We start from the raw sequence: 24,188 nt of genomic DNA, 5'->3' as shown, positions 1-24,188 counted from the left end.
CAAACCAATCAAACTAATCAATCAATCAACCAAATTGATCAACAACAACTAAACGATCATCTAAATAACATCAACTAAGCCATTAACTAATTTAACAAAATTCAACAGCTAATTAAGTGACTAACTGACCGATTTAATTGATAAACCGATTAAAAAAGATTAAATTAAACGGATAAAAAAAAGACTAAATAGACCGAACAGGATTACTGAATCATTTATACGATAATTCTAGATGATAAAATAGCAAAAGAATTCCATTACATAACTGATAAGAAAATGAATGATCAATGAAATAACCTCTTTTTTTCAAGATTTAAAATTATATTATGAAATTGAGGATTGAATATAACTGTGGTTGAATTTAATTTTTATACTTCAATTTCCATGATTAATGCCCCATTTTTTTCTCTTTTTGATCGAATATGAAAATAAATTTTCAAATTTTTAGCAGATTATTATTTTGGTTTTCGTAAAAATAAATGGAGATAAAAAGAAAGAGAAAGAGAGAAAAAAATAGAAGAGAAAAAAAGGAAATTAAATTTCGATCATTTCAAGTAAAGTGGACAGAAAAGTTGGACAATTTAATTTAAACTATACTTATTCTTTTCTTTTTGTTTTACAACAAATCAAATATCTCCATTCACTTACACTTATCGAATGTTATTTATGCAACTATTTACATCTATCCTAAATGAAATACCATCAAATTTTTCATCAAATTTATTTTTATCAAAACTTTTCGTCCCATTTAAAAAAAAAAAAAAAAAACGAAATAATTTTATGTGAAAAGAAAGAAAAATACGATCAAAAAAATATTTTTTACATTTCTTAAAGAATGATATGGTAGAAAATTGATAATTTCTCTAACTTTTTTCTTTTGTTTTTCACAAAATGAAAAAAAAAAATTAAATACCTAATTATTACAACTACAAAAATGAAATAAATTTACATATGACAACTATTAATAGCTCATTTGTAGAATGATTATTATGTAGATCACGTAGGCTTCACGTAGATTTACGTGGTGAGAATTAAGATTTATTTATAAATCTTACACTAAATATATGGTCACATAAGCATATGTAATATACAGATGTATGTTATTACAAACAGTAAAATTTATATATTGGTCAGATAGTGCATTTCTATCACTGACCACTACCACTGATAATAACACACCTTTTTATAAATTATCATTCTTTCGGATATCCAAATGATGATGACCTGCTTTTTGATGTTGACCCACAAATGGTTTGTTAATGGATGATGAAAGAAGATTTCATGTGTAGCATAATAATGGTTTTAATCATTTTCTTTTCATCTCACACAATTTTGTTTTTACCTTTATTTACCTATTATTAACCAGTGGTTTTCATTAGAGTTATTGTTGTTGCTACTATTTGTTATTGGTGTTGCTGTTATTGATGTCGCTACTATTATTTATTATTATTATTATTATTACTGCTATTATTTGCTTTTATTAAAAAAAAAAAATGTAATTTTGTTAATATTTAAAATTATGGTATTGAAATAAATCATACAATATGCAAAAATATATTGAGAAATTGCTAAGTAATCTGTTTTTAATTTAAAATGTAATTTAGACGATATTTGAAATATATGAAGGATTAAATTGACATAAAAGTTCCCTTATTTCAAGTACTTTTTCAAACATTTTCACATAGTTTCAATATTAAGCATTTAATGCTGTTACATTTTATGTAAAAACTTCAAATTAGCAAACAATTTACTTCTCATACTTATAACTACTTCAACTAAATATACTTCAGTTGAGAGGGAAGCTCACCGACAAATGCTAACATAATGACACAGAACTTAAAAGTTTATAACTTTTTTCGCAAAAATTTATCGTTTATATCTATCGTTCACATACAAACACATACATACACACACACACACACATACACACATACACATACATACATACATGCATACACGCGTATATATTAGGTCCTTACTGGTTTACTAATTCTACATTTATACTATTCAACCCTTGCCTTCCCTACTTTATGTACCATTGTGCCTCATAATGTTTTTTATCATACTTCATTTCCGATCTTTCGGATAAGCCATACTTGCATTTGCATAGTTTTTAAGATTATACATTTTTTTTTCCTTTATTTTTTAAAGTAGAAAACAACAATATGGTAGAGAGAGGAAGAGAGAGAGAGAAACAGACGGAAAAAGATGAAAACTGACTTTTTCTTTAGAAAATAAAATTTAAAAAAAATAAGAAAAATAATTTCTTCCTTTATTTTTTAAAATAGAAAATAAAAAAAAAAGAGGATTATTAGATAATAAATTTAAAATACTATGCAAAAGAAAAACGAAAGAAAAGAAACAACAATTCAAATGTTTTTATCAATTTGATAGTGTTGATAACCAACTAACTTTATGTGATGAATGAGAAATTAGAAAAAAAAAAAAAAAAAATAAAGTAAACAACATATCAAAATTTAATAGAGATAAACTGACAGAGAAGACAGAAACATCAATGTTAGATTATAATGGATAATATATAAATGAAGTATGTAGCATTTGTTGTAAGTTTTAGAAGAGAGTTAGAGAAAACAAGTAAATTTTAATAAGAAAAAGTAGGAAATCATTGATACCATTAGTTTATTACGCACCCTTACTGGACTTTTTAATCGAAAACATAGTTTGAAATGTTAATTATAAGTTTGTTCTATTAGAGATATTAAAAGAATGGAATTATTCCAAACAATATTTATAATTTTATGTGATTATTACAATGTTTTCTTTTTAAAAGAAAAAGAAATTACACCATCTTTAGGCGCTATTATTCCTCATTGAAAAGCTATCATGTACACAGACGTGACTTTTAATCAAAATTAGAGAAAGCTAAAGCATGATAAAGTTGAAAGTCGATCAATGAAATATTTATATGAAGATATTGTAGTACATTTCCTCATACGATAGAAGTGTATAATTATAATATCCGTAGTAACATTATTGTCCCATTGATGGATAGGATAACACATTAATTAATTAATTGTATTTTTTCATCTTGTATTTAATTTATTTACATCAACATGAGAAATATATACATCAAAATGACAATATTTTACATTACAAATTACCATAATGATAAAATGTTTCTAAACCAACATTTAATTAATTCGATCGATCAACGAAGGATAGTTGTAATTCTAAAGTTGTTATTGATCACTATAAACAGCTAAGCAATAGTATTGACTTGTGAAAACGATACGTATTTTAACAAGCAAGCAAATCTGCCACTGCCAGTAGTTTCTCTGTTAGCAATAATACAAAATGAAACAGGTGATAACTTAATAGATACGATAGAAGAACTATGATGTCACTGATACGCAATATATTTCTACAGATTTTCCATCAAAAAGAAAAAAAAAAAGGAGTAAAAATATCGTTAATAAAAAAAGAAAGGTTTCCAACTTTTACTAATAATCTAAGATATGTAATGTTTAATGATTTCAATTAATATTTACTAGCACATTTTATTGCCATTCTCCTTAAATTCATATACTTAATTTCTTATTTGGAAGTTTCGAAGGAAAAATCATATTTGATAGTATATAATAACGAATAATTTTTCTGTCAAAAAAATTCTAATCATTTCTCAAACTTTCCAAATTATCACCCTCCTACCAAAAACAAAAGAATTGCGGAAAATTTACAAGAAATTCAGAAAAACAAAACTTTTTCTGAAGTATAGCAGTGCTCACAGGTAATTTAAATTCAACTATAAGGACACTTCTTATATACACAAAATCAAAAGAAAAAACCGAACTTAACCAAAATTTAAAATAAAGAGTCAGAACGTGCAGAATTTGTTTGAATGGTCTAACTGATTAATTGACACAAAGCTACTATACAAATTAATTTTTTTCCTCAACACTTTTCCGAGTTAATAAATCGTACAATCCTACTGAAGAGAACAGCTCTGTATCCACATCTAATGTTGCCTTTGAATTTATATTAGTACGTTCTCGACTAGGACAACCACTACTATCCAGTCCCTTTTTTTGCATTTGATCATCAATTTTTGAATTTATCCTTCCAGAAAACTCTGATTCTCGGACCAGTAACTGTTCTACTGGAATTTCACCCAATAACTTCTCTTTTTTGATCCGATTTAAATAAATTCCTTCATTGGCAAAATAACCATAAAATAATGGAATGTATTGTATCTTCCCAGCAAGCCAAACCTATAAACATGTTTGGAAGGATGAACAAGCAGGATAAAATATCATTCCTGCCGCTGCCAATGAGGAAAAAAAGTGATACTGATTACATATTGAATGAAGCACAACTTAGTGTATATCAGAGTGTTATGATATTAAGGTATTACGAAGCTTTCATTCCTATTCAAAACAGAACTTTTAAGGAAATAAAAAATCAATAAAACTCATTAAGATTAATCAAAAAGTGTGGGTGATTATAGTGTGCTTAAAGGTAAACAAAATCGATCAATTATGCTAGAGATTGAAAAAAAAAAAAGAACAACTCCATTTGTGATTACAAATAAATAAAAACTTCGCTATTTAATCGATTTTATTAATGGGATCACTAGCTGGCCCTGTGGCCTAATGGATAAGGCGTCGCTCTCCTAAAGCGAAGACTGCAGGTTCGAGTCCTGCCAGGGTCGTATGACTTATCACACTTTAGGATGATGGGGTTTCGCAATTGCGGTGAGGCCCGTTTTTCTCTTACTTAAAATATCACCTAAATGCTTTGTATTAGCTTCCAATTGTCTCAGAACAGCTTAAACCTCACTTCTTTGTTCTATAATAATTTCAAACTTACAACAATTAACAACGAGCCATACTGAAATTTTGGGAAAAATGACAAAATGGTTGCTGGTCCAAAATTTACTGCGCCATTTATTAATCCACATGGAGCAAAAAAGAATGATGGCATTGTTTCAACCACAAATAGAGCAATAATTGTCGGATTTTCTATAATTGAAAATTTATCGCTGATCTATTAAAACTAGCATTATTGGATTTCTAATATCTTAAAGATGAAAAAGAATACATCCATGTATTTTCTGTCATTAGTGAAACATGTCAGTGTAGCTATGTGAAGCATAACAATCTGGGTAATCCATGTCACTGCAGTTGCTAGAATACTTATTTAGTGTAGCAACATATCAACAGCGATTTTCAATCATTTACAATGAAATTAATTAATTCGTGTCACAATTAAGAAATTTTAATGATAACATTGTCTTACCACTGAAAGTAACAGCGATACGCTGTCCATCAGGAGAAATCTTCATATCACGAATATATCCACCAACCTTGTATGTACTCTTACTACTAGTGCTATCACCGTTACCATTATTTTCTAATATCATTTTTGAAAGATCATATACAAGAACAGCAATCTCCGATCCATATGATAATCTGCAGTGTAATAGAAACAACTGGAAGTGAATTTTGGTTGAAACAATTGGAAAATCAGAAAAAGAGCTGATGGAAATTTTATCCCTAATTATTAGAATAAACCATCAAGTGTCTAAAGACTGCGTGAAAAAAAAAGACTTATCTTACACTTTATATTGTCAGCAACTCAATCTTATAAACCACAGAAATATGTTGAGCCAATAAATAGTTCGAAGGAAGCTAATTTCATAGAAATGAAATAAAATTCATATGAAATTATTCGGTTTGAAGTAATTTCTCTAATTTTTTTATTTGAACTAAGAAATTTAGATCAAGAAAAAGTAATGAATTTCGATTTTTAGATAAATAAAATACTTACTGATCATTCTCTGTATTTTGTAGTTTTTTAATAAAATGAATACCACGAATGAAGGGTTCACCACGTGTTGCAAAAAAAAATACATCACTTAAGGGAGTCCAAGCTGCTGCTATACAAAGACCTTTCAGTTTTTTCCATCGTTCTTCGTGCCATGAATGACGATCGTAAACACTTCAAAACCAAATATGAAAATTTATAGTAAAAGTTTTATAGAGTTTTAAATTGAATAATTCACCGAAGATTTCAACAGAGTCTTCGTACCTTATAACATTTCCGTCATAAGCAATAGCTATTTTACCACCATTAGGGGAAATCCATACATGACGAATACGACCACCAGCCCATGAACCAACTAATTCGCTTTCACCATTACTTGTATCCAGAACCTAATGTACTTACTTCATAATATTTCGTACTTCATAATAATACTTCCAAAGTCTACTTTACTTACTATACATAAATACTGAACACAAACTCAACATATCTGGTACATAAAGTTTTTTTCTTAGTGTATAACGAGTCCACAGAATACATATTCAAAATATGTAAATGTTTTTGTGTGATATTTCTCTATGGCACTAGAGAGCGAAGATTCAGGTTTAAAAATGCAAAGAATATGCATGTAAAGAAAAAATAACTCTGCTAATCCTAGGTTTTTATATTTAGTAAAAAAAGTCTTTGAAGAGAAATTTATTTAAATGTACTTCCGAAGAAAAAACCCCGCAGAATTAGAGTTTTCATTTAAAATATCCGACAAATTCTTCAAAACTATATCTAATGGACATCCGAAATGTAAGTACTATTTAATAAGACCAAAGAAAAAATACTTGCAAACATGATGATGATGTTGAAACAACAAAAAGTGCTTGATCAAAAAGAGAATCCCAAAAACATTGTGTGATTGGAGCAAGTGATGACATTTCGATGACGTCTGCGCAACTGACTGAAGGACTGAAATAAAGATAGCAAAAACTAATTTTTGTCGGAAGATTTGTAAGTAATACTCAATATAGCAAAATATATTTTAACCAACCGAATATTCCAGTTTTGTTTGTCAAGCTTCCAAATTAACACAGCATGAGTACAAGCCACTGCTAGAACCATACGATCAAAAGGCCTAAATGAGCATAAGTATGATAAAACTTAACTGATCAGAAAGGTTAAGCTACAAAAGCAATTTTTTCAAAATATCATGCTGAATACCAAATGAGTGAAAATGATTCACAAAACTGCATATTAAAATAACTCAGAAAATTTACAAATACCAATTAAAATTAATTAACGGGAAAAAGAAACAACTGTATTTACTTCCAAGCCATATCAGTTACATTCTGCTGATATTGGTGCTTTAATGTAATAGGTAATCTATTAGAGCCGCAACAAAATATTCTGATGCAATCGTTATTTTGGCATATTGCAATTCGATGACCACTATTATGTATTGCAATACAACGAGTCCAATTTGTCAACCTGAAATGATGAGTCATGTTCGTAATGCTCCCGATTATATGATAATCTAATTTAACCAAAAACTTAAGTAAAACAAAAATTTCATTATGGTATTTAAAGAGGTTGAATTCAGACATCGATTGCAGCAGTTCAATTTAAGCTAATGATTGCTAATCATATGTAACTAAGGTACGGCATAAAGGTTGAGAAACAAACTATGTTGCACATAAGATGATTTTGCACGCTTTAACCATTGAATCCAGACAATCTAAGACCAAATGATATGATAAGTTAAAACCTTACCAATTTAATGTAGATGAGGTCTGCATGATGGAATCATATAGGCTTTCTTCAGATTTTGCAAAAACATTAGTGATATCAATCTGAGCTTTTCTGAAGATTTGACCTGCGGATGAAAGCCAGTCACTATAAGGAATAATACCACTCATAGCATTTCTAACACTATCCATCAGACTATCGATACCTTTGGCTGCCCTCAAAGTCAATGCAAAAATTTATCACTTATCAGAAAACTGATAAATTCATAAGAGTAATGAAATAACAAAGCTGTAAACAAGACAATTCATATATCATACTAAGTTATAAGTTTGGACTTTTTGCCATATTAAACATAGATCTGCTTAATGGCAGTTTCTCCACTTTTCAACTTCAACGAATTATTATTTAAAGTTGAAACAATTAAAATATTACTCACTAACCAACTATTCAAGGTTTGTTGAAATCGACTTTGCTGATTGTCAACAAAAGTTTCGCCAATACTATCACGTGATAACGATTGTTGTAATCGATTCAGCAACTTATCTTCAATTTTCGGAAATACGCCTAACTGAAATATTTATCATTGCCAATAACTGCATTAACATTTTCACAAACTCATCTGTGCAAAATAATGATTCATTTGAAATGTAAAACAAACTATACGAACAAGTGGATCTAAGGAAATAGATCTCAGTAAAACATGAAATTTTGACATGAAGGTAGGTATTAACTTTTACACTCTACTTACTTTCCAAGCATTTATAAATGAACAAAATATATCTTTAAAAAAAGAGAAAATCACTCATGTACTTATTTTCCATCTATTTATATATTAGTGAATTTATTCCATATTAAATGAAGTTAAGTCAAAACGTAATTCAGGTATTAAATTACAACATAACCTTGTGATGATGACGTATGTCATCATTTTTAGAAATAAAAATTGAAATATACATGTATATTTTGTATCCAAATGAACAAAAATATATTCATTAAAATGGATAATTTATTCGAAAATTCAATACTTAACAAACCAATGCATTTTTTTCCATTTCGTGTAATTCTTTTTCAGTACCATAAATTAATCTACCGTTTGTCTCGTACAAGCAAATAGGAATATCAGCTGATGATTCAATCTGTGGAAACTGATATGATGACATAATCAAGGTCCTCAAAAACGATTAAAAATGACAATTATCAAACAATACTTTCATCATTCTGATATCTCTTTCATTTCTGTAATTTCGTGAAACTTTTTAAATTTTGCAAAGACAAATTAAGCAATTTTCTAAAATAAAATGAAAAAAAAAAAAACAATAACGGAATCAAATAAATTGTGTAAAAATTATCCCCTAATTTTTAAATCCTTAGAATTCCCAAACAGAAAAAACTTGAAATTTTTTAAAAATCTAAAAATAAAATAAATTATATGGAAAATCGACAACCACAGAAATGGCAGTATCATTCTTCACACCAACAACAGATGAATATTTCAAAAAAAAAAAAAAAAAAAGAAAGGAAAAACTCCATTACTTACCATCACAATTCCTCCCTTCAGGACTCTATCGTATGTATAGGAGCTTCAGCTGCTATATTAGCAACTCACATAGTCGTTATAAATTTAAAGTAATTTTAACGTGATAACGTACGTATTTAAAGTAATTGCATTTATATATATTTTACGTTTTTAAAGTAATTGCATTTATATATATTTTACGTATTTAAAGTAATTGCATTTATATATATTTTACGTATTTAAAGTAATTGCATTTATATATATTTTACGTATTTAAAGTAATTGCATTTATATATATTTTACGTATTTAAAGTAATTGCATTTATATATATTTTACGTATTTAAAGTAATTGCATTTATATATATTTTACGTATTTAAAGTAATTGCATTTATATATATTTTACGTATTTAAAGTAATTGCATTTATATATATTTTACGTATTTAAAGTAATTGCATTTATATATATTTTACGTATTTAAAGTAATTGCATTTATATATATTTTACGTATTTAAAGTAATTGCATTTATATATATTTTACGTATTTAAAGTAATTGCATTTATATATATTTTACGTATTTAAAGTAATTGCATTTATATATATTTTACGTATTTAAAGTAATTGCATTTATATAATATGTATTTTGACGTGAACGATTAGTAATCTTATTAATGTGTTTTTTTTTGTCAGTCATATGTATCGTAATAATCAACTTATACACTAGATATTACTAGAATTTGAATGATGAGTCTTCAATCTTTTGATAAAGTATTCCGGATTTAGAATCATTGCAATTTTTGTGAAATATATTGAAAGTAAGGCTGAAAGCTAAGTTTTTTTTTTTTTTTTTTTTCAGCGAAAAAAAAAAAAACGAATTACAAATGCAAATTCGGAATTGCACCAATGCTAAATTGGAAATTTAAAATTTATTTTCTCAAATTTTCGCCAGGTAGAAAAGGAAAGAAAGGAAATGGTTTTACTATCAAATGACGGATAAAATTGTTTTTTTTTTGCATTTATTAATTAACTTATAAATGCATAACTTTTTTTCAAACTAAAAGATTTCTTCAATTTATACTTCACCTTTAAATAACATCTTCTCTACTTTCAGGTTTTTTTCAGGATCTGAGTAATCATAGCATTTTGAAATTTATTAAGAGTGAGGCAAAAATTAGACCCTCCGATAGCTTTATCTTTTAAAATATAATGTTTTCTTTTTTTTTTTTTTTTTTAAATATGGCAACATCAATATTTTTCTATTTATTTTATTTAGAAAATTTTTAAAAATGGCGAATAGAAAAATTTTTTTTCCGCTTATTTATTATTAATTTAATGATAGTATCATACACTTTTTACTAAATATTAAAAATCAAAATTTATTAAATCTTCGGTTGTTATTTTAAACTAGTTGAAAATTATGCTAAAACCTTGTCCTTTTATTATATTACTACTTTTTTAAATGATTTCTTCAACTTTAAATCAGTTTTAATTATTTTTATTTCAAGATAAAAAATTAATATGTTGTTTTTTTCAAATTTTTTATTTCTAGTTTAGCCATAAAGAAAAACAGTTATGTGAGAGAGTAGGAAAAGAAATGAAAGTGTAAAAGAAAATATTTGATAGAAATGACAATTGTGGTTTGTTTATTATTAAAATTGGTTAGTAATTACTCGCAATGATTGGTACTTCTCATTGGTATTTCAAACAAATTTCTTCCAATAATGGGGAAAGGGCTTAAAGAGAAGAATGACGAAAATGAAGAATGAATTGTAAGGAAAAGCTTGAAAAGGATGAGAAAGAAGCCTAGGATAATGCTTTTAGACTTATAGTGAAGCTTTCAGATGAAAATTTAAGTCTTAAGCAATAGATGGAGCATATTTAAGACTTCGTTGTTTAAATGATTCGTAAAAAATCTTTTTTTTCTTTTTTCCTTTTTGTCTTTCTCCTCCTCTTTTTCCTTTCTTCGCTTTCCTCATTTAATTTGAAATTGAAAAGGATCATTTTGATGCATATTTAAAAATGGACGAGTTACGTGCTGCCACTATTGCTACTGCTACGCAACAACAACAGTCATTTCATGGATGGAAAGATTGGACAAATAAAAATATTTTTGCATCATCTATTGATGAAACAGTATTTGATTATGGTTATCAGAATCAGGATACTACTGCTACAGAAAATAGAATTCATCAAGGTCATTCATCTTAGCAGTATATCATTTAACTATAATAACAATGATAACGATTATTGATTATTATTATTAATTATTACTATATAACCAATTCTCATTATCACTAATTATTATTTTTATTATTGTCATTTATTATTATTATTATGCGTGCAAAAATTGACTCAAATACCATGATAGATTGTAATATTTGCGTTATGAAAAAGTTATGAAAAAATTTTAATGAAACATTAAATTATAAAATTGGTTTATGAGAATTAGCAAAATGTGTGAAAAAGTAAGGGAAAGGAAAAAAATACGAATTCATTAACTAATTAATAACTAAATCATGCGAGTAGTATAAAATCTTATCAAAATTATAAGTTTGAAATTAATCAGTTCTAACAATTTTTTACATATGTGTATTGGTTCAGTTATCACATCAATTGTTAGTGTATATGAAAGAAAATTTTCAAATGAAAATAGGTATCACAAGTTAATAAATACTAATTTTAATTTGAAAGTGTTAAAAGTTAATTTGTAAAAATAAAATAATTGGAAGTTTTTTTTGAAATATTTGAAATATTGTTTAGAAATGACAACAACTGATGAAGAACGTACTTCTGAACAACCAATTACAGCATTACAAGCTGCTTGGAATGTTACAAATGCAATTCAGGGAATGTTTATCGTCGGTTTACCTATCGCTGTTAAAGTACCATTTCAATATATTTCAATGTTTTAGTAAAAAGAAAAATGCAAAGACTTCTTTTTTCCGATTTCTAAATATTGAAATGTTTTGAATTAAAAATTTTTTCAGTTATATAAAACAACAATTTTATATAATTGCTCACTGTTTTTCTGTCCATTTGTTGTTCATTCGAACCTTCAACCTGCGAATCGATAATACTATCTGAAACTTATATTTTAGGATTAAAGATGGACGATATTATCTAAAATTTAGAATTCTTATTCAGAACTTAAGGATCAGATCCTTACTAAGAATTAATAAATCTTTCAATGAAATCACTACTGAAGAAAAGAAAGAAGTTGAAGTGAGAAAAGATGGGGCAGGAAAAGTATAAAGTTAAAAAGTAAATAAATTAGCACTAATTTTAAATCATTCCTTATTGTCTAGGCTCATTTGAATCGTTTATTTATTCGTAACACTAAGATTAGCATCGTCATCATTATCATTCATGTGGTTGAAATAAATATCGTAATAATAGTAACACAATTTAAGTGATATAATTTGATGATTTAACTTCTAATTTTTAATAAATTGCTTTAAAAATAAGATAAAATTCATGAATTGATGGATTATTGATGAATTGATATGATTAATGAATTAACTGAAACTAATTGATGAAATAATTATTGGGCAATTGAAAATTTATTATCCATAAGTCTATCTCATTTTCTGATTTTTTTAATTCAGTGTAGTTTTTCTCACTTTCTTCATTTGTTCTGATTGTATAAATTCAATTAGCCATAATTTGCTTTATTATTAGTTTAGTAGAATTTCAAAATTCGGAAATCTAATCATTGAGTGTTAAACTATACCAATGAATTTAGTGAAAGATTTTGCAACAGATAGTTTAGCTTTTAACATTCGTTTCCATTCGTATATATCCGAAAAAAAAAAATAAGAAAAAAGTGTAGTATTCTTTGTTAATTGTCATTTCAACGAGAAAATTGTTTTAAGTTTTAAAATTTGACGATTTCAAATTTCATTAATCAATTATAATTGGACTGAAATTAATGATTGATTAATGAAGGTGAAAAATAAATAATGCAATTGTTGTCAGTGCTAAAAAACGAAAAATCCTATTTTGTTAAGTTTTCTAATTGTAGGAATCAGGTTATTCCAATCTGAAAAACGTTTCCCATTACTGGATTGTGTCGTAAACTATCTGTCTTCCACAATTCTAAAATAATGAGAAGAAGATAAGAAAATGTTCACCGTTCACATATATGCTTATTTGATAACTGAAATTAGTTATTTTTTTATGCTGGAATATATTTCGAAATTTATTCGAATTGAATTTATCTTTGTACAGAATCACCCGTAATAGAAAAATTAAATTAATTAAAAGTGAAGCAAAAAAGACAGCATAATTAGTCTGAATTTAATTTAATAACAATAAACTGTCCTTAATTCAATTATTTAATTTCTCATGTACACAAAGTCGAATAATTGACAACAGAATAAATTTTGAAATTTATTGACATTAAATTTATCTAGATAATTTTTTCTTAATTTGTTCAAAATGGTTTAATAGTAGACAGTTGTAGTAATTCTTGTTGTTGCAATGTCGTTACTCAATTTCTATTTCTAATTGCTTAATTTATTCAAGGTTGGTGGATGGTGGACAATTATAGCAATTCTTGGCGTTGCATATTTGTGTTATTGGAGTGGAATTTTACTCATCGATTGCTTGTATGAAAATAATGTTAAAGTAATCTATACTTTTTAATATAATTCAAAAAGTAGAGAGAATATTTGATACATTTCAAAATTTAAATAAAAAATATTAGAGAAGAAAAAATTTTGCCAGTTTAATTTAAAATGTTATATGTGAAGGAATTATCTTTACCAAACACTTCAAATTTTAAAAATTTTGAGAAAAAAATTTTGTTTTTTTAAAATTATGCACAGATAAGAAGTACGTATCAAGCGGTAGCAGAAGCGTATCGTCCAGGAATGGGTCGTTTTGTATTATGTGCGCAATTGACGGAATTACTGAGTACTTGTATCATTTATATTGTAATTGCAGGTGATTTACTTCAAAGTTGCGTACCATCACTTGGTAAGATTATAATTATATTTAAATGAATAAAATAAAATATCGTAAAACTATCATATTCTCCAAATTAACAGAAATAAATCAAACAGTAATAATTATTAGATTTATTTGAAAGTACAATTATAGATATGTTTAACAGTTATTTCGTTATGTCATATTTTTTATCATTATAATTTAAATTTCCATATTTTTTAAATATTGTGTGCACGAAGGTTTTAAATTAACATTTAGATTAATAGATGTTTAAGTACTGAAAATGTAGCAGTAATGCTGCAAAAGTAAAAATAAATTAAGAATGGAAAATACAAAAAATCAAATAACAAAAATTGCAATCAAAATTAAATCGAAAAAAATGCTGAATTAAAAGCTGAAAGAAAAGATCAATAGCATTTGTTAAATTTATAGATAAATCCGCTTTGATGATGCTTGTAACAACAGCGCTTCTTGGCTGTGCTTTTCTAGACTCAATTCGAATAGTAAGCAATTTGAGCCTGATGAATGCTATTTCACACCTAATCATTAATGCTATCATATTCATTTATTGTTTATTTCAGGTTAGTCTTTTTACGTATTATGAAAAAAAAAAAATAATTTTGTCAAAAAAATACTTACCAGATTGACAAATTAGCAAAATCAAGAGAAAGAAATTTTTCCTTGATATAATTTAAAGAAGATTGTTAATTATTGGAAAACTTTGACAATACGACTCAGATTAATAATATTTATTTTAGAATAACTGCAATGGTAATTATATTCGAATTTTTGAATATATAAAAGAATTTAGGCATTTATAAATAAATTCGCAGCATCTAGTTTAGGTGTTAAGAGTATACTTAAAAATGAATTAAGTCTTTCATTTTTAAATTTTAATTAGCTTTTTTTAATCCATAACGATTTTTGAAATTACATGACCTTTCAAAAATATCGTTCTTAATTAAATTTTTGAAAATTAACGATATCGGACTGGATGTGGAATAAAGTACCATTTACATTTGATATTCGTACCATGCCAACAGTGATTGGTGTGGTTGTATTTGGCTATACTTCACATATTTTTCTTCCATCATTAGAAGGTTCCATGGAGGTTTACAAATTTAATCATTAATTTTTTAAATAATTAAATATAATATGTTGAACGTTTCACTTTTAATTTAATTTGATTCAAAATTTATTGTTCGAAAAACTTATCATTTTTTTAACAAAAAAATAGATAAACAAAATTTAAACTAATGTTTTGATAATTATTATCAATTGTTAATCACGTAATAATTTAAGGATCCAACCAAATTTAAATGGATGCTTCGTTGGTCACATATCATTGCAGCAATTTTCAAGTCTCTCTTTGGTCTTCTTGGCTTCCTAACATTTGGTGACTTTACGCAAAAGGAAATTTCCAATTCATTACCAAATCAAACATTTAAGGTTCACCCTATTTATAAGATAAGAAATAAAAACTATTCTTTTCTTACTTCCTAAAATTTTCATTTCACTTCAGCTTTCTTCTTTTCTGATTTCATTTTATTGCTAATATTTAAAACAATTATCTAAAAGTATGTATAGCATCATACATTCAAATGAATGAAGTATTAGCTTGTATACCACCCTAAAATATTTTGAAATTTTATTTACATCCACTTAATATTATTATACACTCGTAAAATCATAATTTGGAATGTTTTGCCACCAGATTTTGTTATCATAATTTCAATCATATCTAATCCCTATCATTTATATTTCTGTACGAAAAATAATTAAATATTACTTTTTAGGTAATAGTTAATTTGGTACTGGTTATAAAAGCACTCTTCTCATATCCATTACCATATTTTGCTGCTGTTCATTTACTTAAAGATAATTTATTCATGGGCACACCAGAAACACTATTCACAAGGTAGAGATTGAGTTAAAAAAAGAAAGAAAAAAAGTTAACTCATTGGTTTTCTTTAAACTTCCCCTAATTTGTTTTCATAAAATCTAAATTGCTCACTTTTATCAGTGAAATAAATGGAATAAATAAAAAAAGAAAACAAAAAAAAAATTGAGTGCAGGAAAATATACAGAAATAAGCGGAAAAAGTAGTAGCATTACCGATAAGATTTGAAAAATCTATAATATCGACATATTTCCGGAGACGGAAAAAAAAGAAAATTTATTCAATATGCTAATGATACAAAATGCTTTAGCTGCTATGGTATTGGACATAGTTTACGTGAATGGGCACTTTGTTTACGAATTATTTTGGTGCTTATTACACTGCTAATGGCAATGTCGGTACCATACCTAATTGAACTAATGGGCCTAGTTGGCAATATTACTGGAACTATGCTGAGTTTCATTTGGCCAGCTATGTTTCATTTGAAATTGAAAGGAGCAAATGTAAAAGAAAGTGATCGAAATTTTGATAAATTCATTATTGGTACTGGCATCTGCTTAATGACCATTGGATTATATTTTTCTGCACTTGAGCTGGTACAGGCAATTCGTTATGAAGAACGATAGTATGAATCAGTTGTCGCCATTCTTAAATTTGTCGGTGCTGTTGAATTTGCTAAATTTTCTTAGAACGAAATTTGATAATGACATCAAATTTCGTTCTAAGAAAAAAAAAGTGATGAGTATGAGAAGTGAAGCAAATACTGCTCACCGAGTGAAATTGAAATTTAAAGACTTCTTTTAAAAAAATGTTAGAAAAAGACCTCTCTTACAAAATCAAACTAGAAATGTTTATAATGTAATTCATAATATCTAGAAAAAAAAAATATCGTGAAGAACTTACTTCATTTTTATATGGTTGGAATAATTTAAAACTTTTCTGAATATATATTTTGTAAATTTAAGTATTATCAATAGTAGAAATTACTCATAAGTTTGCAGATATATGATATTTCATATTAATTTCAATAAAATTTTGTATTTGATAAAAATTTCTCTTTTCTTTTGCATTCATATAATGAAGTGAATTTCAAAAATAGCAGAAATGAACATTCATATTAATATTTAGTAGAAGAAAACATAATTCAGATATTCAAGTTTCATTTTTCACCGCTATTTGTCTCTTCATTAACTCAAGTAATACAGTAAAATAAACACCTTACCTTTTATAAGAACAAAGTAGTAATCATGTTAAAGTCAGATATTCAATTCAAATACATACCTTTTCCACCTGCACTTCTCCCAAATACTTCCCATCCAACCTACAAAAACTAAATTTTTCAATCACTGAGCAACTGTTATGTAAGCAACTGTTATGTAAGAAAATGTAAGCAACTGTTAAATTTTGGCTACTCGAGTTCAAACCTCTCCTTTAGTAATAAAGCTGCTACATATAGACCAGATCCCACTACAATTCCTGTGTGATCCCACCGTATGCAGCGGAGGATTTTAGTTTCTGGTAGGTGGTGGACGTGTTCGTCCTGCAGTTTCTGTGGTCGGTTTTGTGGAGATTTATATGATAAGATTTGATTTAAAATGGGATTTTAACAGCGGAGAAATTTCTTCTTCATGTGCATAATTTACGGGGTAATCGTATATTTGTTTTACTTATTTTAATATATTTAACATTGCATACGAATATTATATGTACATTAAAATGTGTTGTTGTGATCGATTATCTCGAATAGAATGTATCCTAATCACATTGTTGGATTGCATTATTCCACTGCAACACTATGACTTTATGATTGCTGCGTTTTATTATTATTATCGCTTATATAATATATTGGTATTCAAGTATTGTTGTGATTAATTTATGCTTCACGATCTTTGGCTTAAATACTAGTAACAAGCTTACATTAGCTCTTCAATTGCTTACTTTTGTCAAAATTTCCTGGAAAGTTCCCTTCCTCTGACTGTTTCACTCATTATTATTTCATCCCGTCTTTGCTTATTTCTTTAGTTGTGTTCCAGTAACATTAATTTCGTAGGAACTTTCCGGATAGCTCCATATTGTTAAAATAGGTCTTTGCTGATGTGATAAGCTGGAATAAGTTGACATGATAATTCCGATGAACATATACTAAAGGTCAGAGAGAAAATTACATGATTTCACGAAATGGTTTTGTCTTGAAACAAGTCTTTTATGTGCAAGCTAATTCTGTTATTAAGTAATTCTGCTTTATGATATGACAAAATTATGAATATACATGGTGATCACTTTTACTATTCTGTGATATCAAAATATATCCAAGTTTGAATTGATTTCATATATTCCGTTGTAATATAACGTGAGTGATAATATATTTTCCAGGAAATATGGGCGCATACCGTTACATGCAAGAGCTTTGGCGTAAGAAGCAATCAGAGGTTTGAGCTTTTTTCGTCTACAAACTTATCAAACATTTTTAACGGTTTGTCAGAAGCGAATGTGTTTCTGAAAATGCCTGCCTAACAAATTAAAAAACTGAGACAACTAAAAATCTGATGAATTAGTTCAATATTAGGTCTCAGCGGTTAGACTAGTGAGGAAGCTTTAAGAAAATAACTTGATAAAATTTTTCGAATGAATATTTGCTGACTGTCTGCATGTTACTACAGAGTCGAATAATCTATTTCTTATTTAAAAAATTTATGTCATAACATCATTTTTCTTACACGCTTATGTTTGTAATTAGAAGAGATGTTAAATAAGTTGTTAAACGGGTGGTCTTATGATTTCTAATTATTAGATTTGCTTAGTTATCTATTTAGTTGTTTAAAAAAAATGAATAGAGGGAAGAGTTTCTTCTAGTTATTTTTTCTGCTTCTAGACGATGCGCTATTTGCTTCGAATACGCTGCTGGCAATATCGACAACTCACCGCTATTCATCGTGTCTCCAGACCAACGCGCCCCGAGAAGGCTCGCAGATTAGGCTATCGTGCGAAGCAAGGTAATTTTTTGATTCATTTTATTAAAATAAACTCTAAAGAACTTTTTTTCTCTTGTTTGACTATCTGTAAAAACAAGCCAGTTTGTCGTTTGTTTTTTCTTATGGAGAATTTGAATTAAACTGAAATTTCAGGTTACATTATCTATCGTGTGAGAGTACGCAGAGGTGGTCGTAAGCGCCACGTCGTGAAAGGTCAAACATATGGTAAACCAAAAAACCATGGCGTTAATGAGTTGAAATTTGCTCGCTGTAAACAGTCTGTTGCTGAGGTTCATGGCGCTAGTTGTCTTCCTTTATTCTTTGAGCCGTTTCATTAGATTTTGGTATTACAAAGCGTTTTTTCACAGGAGAGAGTTGGGCGTCGATGTGGCAGTCTTCGTGTATTGAATTCTTATTGGGTTGGCCAAGATTCTACATACAAGTTCTATGAAGTTATTATGATTGATCCGGCTCATAAGGTTTTCTATTTTATTGTTGCTACACTGCTTTTTCAGATAATGGAATCACAGATATGATCTGAGATGTATTATAAGTTAACGTGTTGTGACACAGCTGCTTGTAAGCTTATAGTTATGCAAGTTTTTAATTTTTGTCCTTTTTATCATCGGGAAGCACACTCATTGTATTTTATGGCTAATCATGCGAACGGTACAATTTTTTAGTTGGTGGTATACAATAATCAGTGCTACCAGCGAAAAATTTTTATTGCTTTTTAGGCTATTCGAAGAAATCCAGACACACAATGGATAACAAAGCCTGTTCATAAACATCGCGAGTTGCGTGGGTTGACGTCTGCTGGTCGCAGAAGTCGAGGTCTTGGTAAAGGACATCACTATTCAGCAACGAAGGGAGGTTCACGTAGGAAGTGTTGGTTGCGTCGTAATACTTTATCGCTTCGTCGTAAACGTTAACATGAAATATAAGATAAGATTGTTATGTATTTCGTGCTGTTTACGTTAAATGAAAAGTTAAGGCTATGAAATGTTTGATTTCAATTAGTTTTTTTCAGTGCATTTATGAGGTGGGTTGAAACAGAAGAAAAAAAAAGCATATCATCAAGGGCAAGATAAATATGCTCATGAAAAATGAAATAAGGATTGTGAAAGTAGTAATTTGATGCTTTAGTTGCGTAGCTATTCAAATATAATTCAAATGTAATAATTATATGACCTGGCAGAATGTAGATCAGGACAAATACTAGGTGATTTTGCAGTGTATATTTTTAATCAGAAACGAACTATTGTGTTTGGATTTTGCCCTAGAGAAGGGGAGATCAATATTTTATTATCTTTTACTTGAATGTATCTACTAGGTTTCCAATCACATCGAATAGTGTAAACCAAGCTTCTTCGACATGTTTCCCTTGACAATGCGGATATGATTGCAAAATTACGACCACTTCTTTTAGCATGTTCTAAAAATGCAAGTGAAGACAAAATAAACAGGTTACAGGAAATTTTAGCGAATGATATAAGGATAATAGAGTGTTTATGCGCTGGCTTGAAGTGAACTAGATGCTTACCTATGGAGTTACTTCTGTAAAATACAAAATTTGGCTTATGATTGGGTGATGTTTCGAGGAAGATTATTACTTAGCCAGCAAGTGTGAAGCAGATGTTGTTTATTCAGTACAAGCAAATTCAAATTACTAATTGCCATAATGGAAGTTTAAATTGGCATTTTAAAAAAATTATAAGGTTAAAATGCATACCATGATATGACTTTTGCAAATGTTCCACTTCAAATGTGCAGTGGTAATTCTGTTTATCGTTTTCACTAATTTTTCTTCATACGGCATACTATCAATAATGGCTTTAAGCCCGGCTAAGTAGACCAACCCGTGTTCTTTAACTACATCTGCTGTTATGATTGAACTATCCGGAATGCCACTGAATTGTGGCCATATCTGTTTGTATTCTGGGAAGTCGCCGAGTAGTCTGAAGATAAAGGCATACTTTCAGAAAAGTGGCGAATAATTTGTAAAATCAGCAAAAACCGTGGAAATAGCTATGGCCTCCACTTGTTTTGCACATCACTTAGTTAAAAAGAACAGTCTACCTTAATCTTAATTTTCATCTGTTTTCTGCAGAAACTGAAAATATAATCGAACAAATCAAAAATTACTATAAACAACAATGTAGTGGATGACGTAATTTGTTATAATGATACTATGGTAAGCACATATTATAATCATATAATGATAAAGGACTTGGAAATATTCATGACAGTGATAATTACTTAACAATAAATCAATCAGCTGATAAATATTTGGGGTTAGTTTTTCCAAATATTTTATACCGAGTTGAAGCTATTCTGCTATCTTGTCATTTTTTTAAAATATTGTTTAATATACTAAAATTTATTTTTTTCTGTTCCATAACTTTTCATATTTTATTATTCACTTAATAGATGTTAAAAATTTCATCGCTAAATAAATGATAATTACTATTAATAGAGGCTATATTTTGGAAAATTGTATATTAGAATTATTGAATTGATTTGAAATTTTAGTATTTTTTTCTTGAAAATAAAAAATTGGTTGGTATGTTAGCCATGCAGAGATATTTGTATTTTTATTTGATAGATAAATATAATTATATTTTGGTGAAAATAATGATTTTTTTGATACACTGATTAAGCAGCAGTTCAATACCTTTATGAGATACAATAATTAAAAGGCAAACTTAATTCTTACAGAACAAAAATTTTTTGTCCATTTTTCTGGGGATCATTATACAAATATTTAAAAGTTTTTTGGATGATGTATCGTTGTTCTTGCGACAATCGTTTTATTTCTTCTACAAGAAAAACTTATTGAAAATTTTCAACTGGTCGTAATTTTAAAAAAAATAAGTAACAACTGATTGTATGGATTCGAACAAAATATTGACAAAGTCATCTTAAATTGATCTATCAACTCATATCATATATATTGGCCAAGTAAAATTAAATGATATGAATGTAGGTAGAAGAAGATTCGCTTAAAACCTCGAATTTCAATAATTAACACTGCAAAAATTCCCTATTTTTCAATTATGTCTTCGAACCTTTCTTTAGATCAGATTTAAATAATATTAATTCAGCTTCGAAAGAAACCAATTTCAGTGTTTCTCGTTTTTTATCAGAAAAAAAGTAATCAGAAATGAAATTAAACAAACGTAAATAAAACTATGGTAAAATTTTTTATGGAATAATACTATTAATAATTATTTAGCCTAACTCAAAATATTTTTTAATAAGATTTGTCTAATATATTTTTAAAACTTTCTTGTTATATTTCTTTTTGTTTGATTACTTAAAATTTGTGATAGAATTTTTACTCATTGTTTTTAGTACAATCAAGAAAATAATTGGATGAAATATGTCACATAACTCCTTACCTGCACAAATATTTGCTGAAGATTTATTTGCATGTCGCTTCGATTCTACATACATCACGCTAATGAGCTCTTGTTTTTAAGTTTTGTGAACTAAATAGGACTGCAAATAATTAAAAATTCATATGTTTGGCAAAAGAAACCAAAAACGAAAACAGTATGGAAATTTATGTATTTATTTCAAATAAAGTATTTAATAATCAAAATATATTATTAATTTAGAATAAAATGAGAAATAAAACGAGGGAAAAGTGCTATTTTCTATTTTAGAATATCAAGAAATCAACGTTTTTAATTTTCCTCTTCTATTTCCTTTAAAGCATTCAATAATGCTTATATTGATAATTAATAGAATCATAAGTTATCGAAGTAATTCAGTGCTGATGATTGAATAACCAAAAAAATCTTTTGAAATAATATTATGACTAAATGCGTAAGACTAATGTTTATAGACATTGATGATCATAATGTTGTGAATAATCTTACGACATGTTTTCCTTTTATTTAATAAAATTGATTACTTTTTTTTGTTTAACATAATTGATGCGAAAAAGAATTTCAATATTATTAAATTGAAGTAGAAAGGTTGAGAAAAAGAGTTTAAAAAACTTATATAACCTTTTTTTGGACTTGAAATTATTTTGTCACCCTCATTTTTTACGATTACTCTTCAAATTACATGAATTGCATAAAGTTACAACAAAAAAAAAAAGAAAAAGTATTAATTAATTAGTAAAAAAATGCTGAAGCATTGACTGCTTCAGCTTTCCTAATGCAAAGCACTAACTGTTGTTAGAACTCACATTATTTCACATTAGCCATTATTTGGCAATATGATATAATGGAGAAAATGACAGTATTAATTTGTCATCGAACTTACAATTGCAATCACAAAGAATGACAAATGTATTTCCACCTTAACAAAATGCACATTTTTTCATGATGATTTTGAAAATGGATTACAGTAATAAATCATCTCGAAAAGCAAAAAAAATTGCCCAATAATCCATCGACTACGTGCACGTCAGTGGCCAGACATCTCATTGACAATTTAACACTTTACATGAAGTGATTTTCAAGAGATTCGAGAGATTTTTAGAGAGAGAGAAAGAGAGCTTCGAGAGATCACGAAGTAAAACTTAGATTCAATAGGGGAAATTTAAATTTATCAAGCACAAATATTATTGGATTTTATAAATTTATAATGTCTATGTGTACGCATAATTAGCTTAAGTTTCTCATATGATATTAACGTTGACAAAATTGTTAGGATTGTAAGTTTAGCACTTTAGTACTGACATGTTAGTTCAAAATCGGGTTTAGCTTATAAATAAACTGTTCATCGTGTGTTTTCATATGTTTAATACATTCTAGTTTTTAGTGTTCACTGTAAGCCTCAAAATAAAGACTTTTCGACTGCTTCCTTGTTAAATGAATCTTCCCAATTCAGAGAAGTAATAGCATCTGGCCAGTTGGCATGTAGATTGGAATTTCATTAAAGTAATAAGTCATGGTTGAAAAACAAAAAATCATTAAAGAACTTAAAGTTTGAATCATTGTATCTTCCTAATTCAGAGAAGTAATTCAACCAGAATTTATACAAAATTTCCAATTGATGGCATATTCTCGCTAAAATTTCTTCAAGAATTGTCTTGATGAGAATGGTAGGCACAGTTATTTTTTGGTAATGACTTAAATTTACATTATTTTTAATGAAAATTAACTTATTCCTACTAAAAATGCATTTGATATAAAAATAATATAATTAAACAATTTGGTAATGTCAAATTCCAACTGATCAAATTAAACGTTCAAGACATAAAAGCTGGTCGAATAGTGAACTTGAAAGAGGTCAATTAATGGAATATAATACTTTCCATGCAATTTCAGCAGATGAAAGATTGTTGGAATAGAACAAAAGCGAAATATGTAAATTTAG

The 24,188-nt window shown here is 27.7% G+C and overlaps 4 protein-coding genes and 1 non-coding gene across 6 annotated transcripts; 3 read left to right on the top strand and 2 right to left on the bottom strand.

Annotated features, from left to right (window-relative positions):
* Nucleotides 1–3,899: 3,899 nt before the first annotated feature.
* Nucleotides 3,900–8,675, bottom strand: Bm7804 (uncharacterized protein; the record flags this gene model as incomplete). 2 transcript variants are annotated; one of them, XM_043076559.1, is made up of 11 exons in its annotated part: nt 3,900–4,229; nt 4,828–4,979; nt 5,257–5,429; nt 5,788–5,958; nt 6,049–6,173; nt 6,615–6,738; nt 6,821–6,904; nt 7,096–7,257; nt 7,540–7,731; nt 7,956–8,083; nt 8,550–8,675. In XM_043076559.1, the coding sequence occupies 11 exons, from the start codon at nt 8,673–8,675 to the stop codon at nt 3,900–3,902; spliced, it is 1,767 nt and encodes a 588-aa protein (XP_042932493.1). The 2 variants fall into 2 exon arrangements, with proteins under 2 accessions (XP_042932493.1, XP_042932494.1); XM_043076560.1 differs by having other exon boundaries at nt 7,540–7,662.
* On the top strand, nt 4,597–4,669 carry Bm14501. Its single transcript has one exon. It is a non-coding gene; the product is annotated as a tRNA-Arg (tRNA).
* Nucleotides 8,676–11,051: 2,376 nt separating the features above from the next.
* On the top strand, nt 11,052–16,505 carry Bma-unc-47 (vesicular GABA transporter, putative,Uuncoordinated protein 47, putative; the record flags this gene model as incomplete). Its single annotated transcript, XM_001895608.1, has 9 exons — nt 11,052–11,226; nt 11,793–11,914; nt 13,557–13,658; nt 13,859–14,009; nt 14,412–14,564; nt 14,987–15,090; nt 15,282–15,428; nt 15,776–15,897; nt 16,190–16,505. The coding sequence occupies 9 exons, from the start codon at nt 11,052–11,054 to the stop codon at nt 16,503–16,505; spliced, it is 1,392 nt and encodes a 463-aa protein (XP_001895643.1).
* A 1,752-nt stretch (nt 16,506–18,257) lies between these two features.
* Nucleotides 18,258–19,783, top strand: Bma-rpl-15 (60S ribosomal protein L15, putative; the record flags this gene model as incomplete). Its single annotated transcript, XM_001895609.2, has 5 exons — nt 18,258–18,308; nt 18,752–18,872; nt 19,005–19,141; nt 19,220–19,330; nt 19,589–19,783. 5 exons carry the CDS (start codon nt 18,258–18,260, stop codon nt 19,781–19,783), a joined length of 615 nt encoding a protein of 204 aa, XP_001895644.1.
* Nucleotides 19,784–20,163: 380 nt separating this feature from the next.
* Bm3476 (Uncharacterized protein) lies at nt 20,164–21,668 on the bottom strand (the record flags this gene model as incomplete). Its single annotated transcript, XM_043076558.1, has 3 exons — nt 20,164–20,234; nt 20,580–20,809; nt 21,568–21,668. Coding segments are annotated over 3 exons (402 nt in total), but the record flags the coding sequence as incomplete, so codon positions are not given.
* Between the last annotated feature and the right edge of the window lie 2,520 nt (nt 21,669–24,188).

Source organism: Brugia malayi, assembly GCF_000002995.4.
Source record: "Brugia malayi strain FR3 genome assembly, contig: Bm_v4_Chr1_scaffold_001, whole genome shotgun sequence".
In the NCBI taxonomy this organism is placed as follows: Eukaryota; Metazoa; Nematoda; class Chromadorea; order Rhabditida; family Onchocercidae; genus Brugia; species Brugia malayi.
The sequence above is the reverse complement of the archived record's forward strand: the minus strand, read 5'-3'. Positions and strand labels throughout refer to the sequence as shown.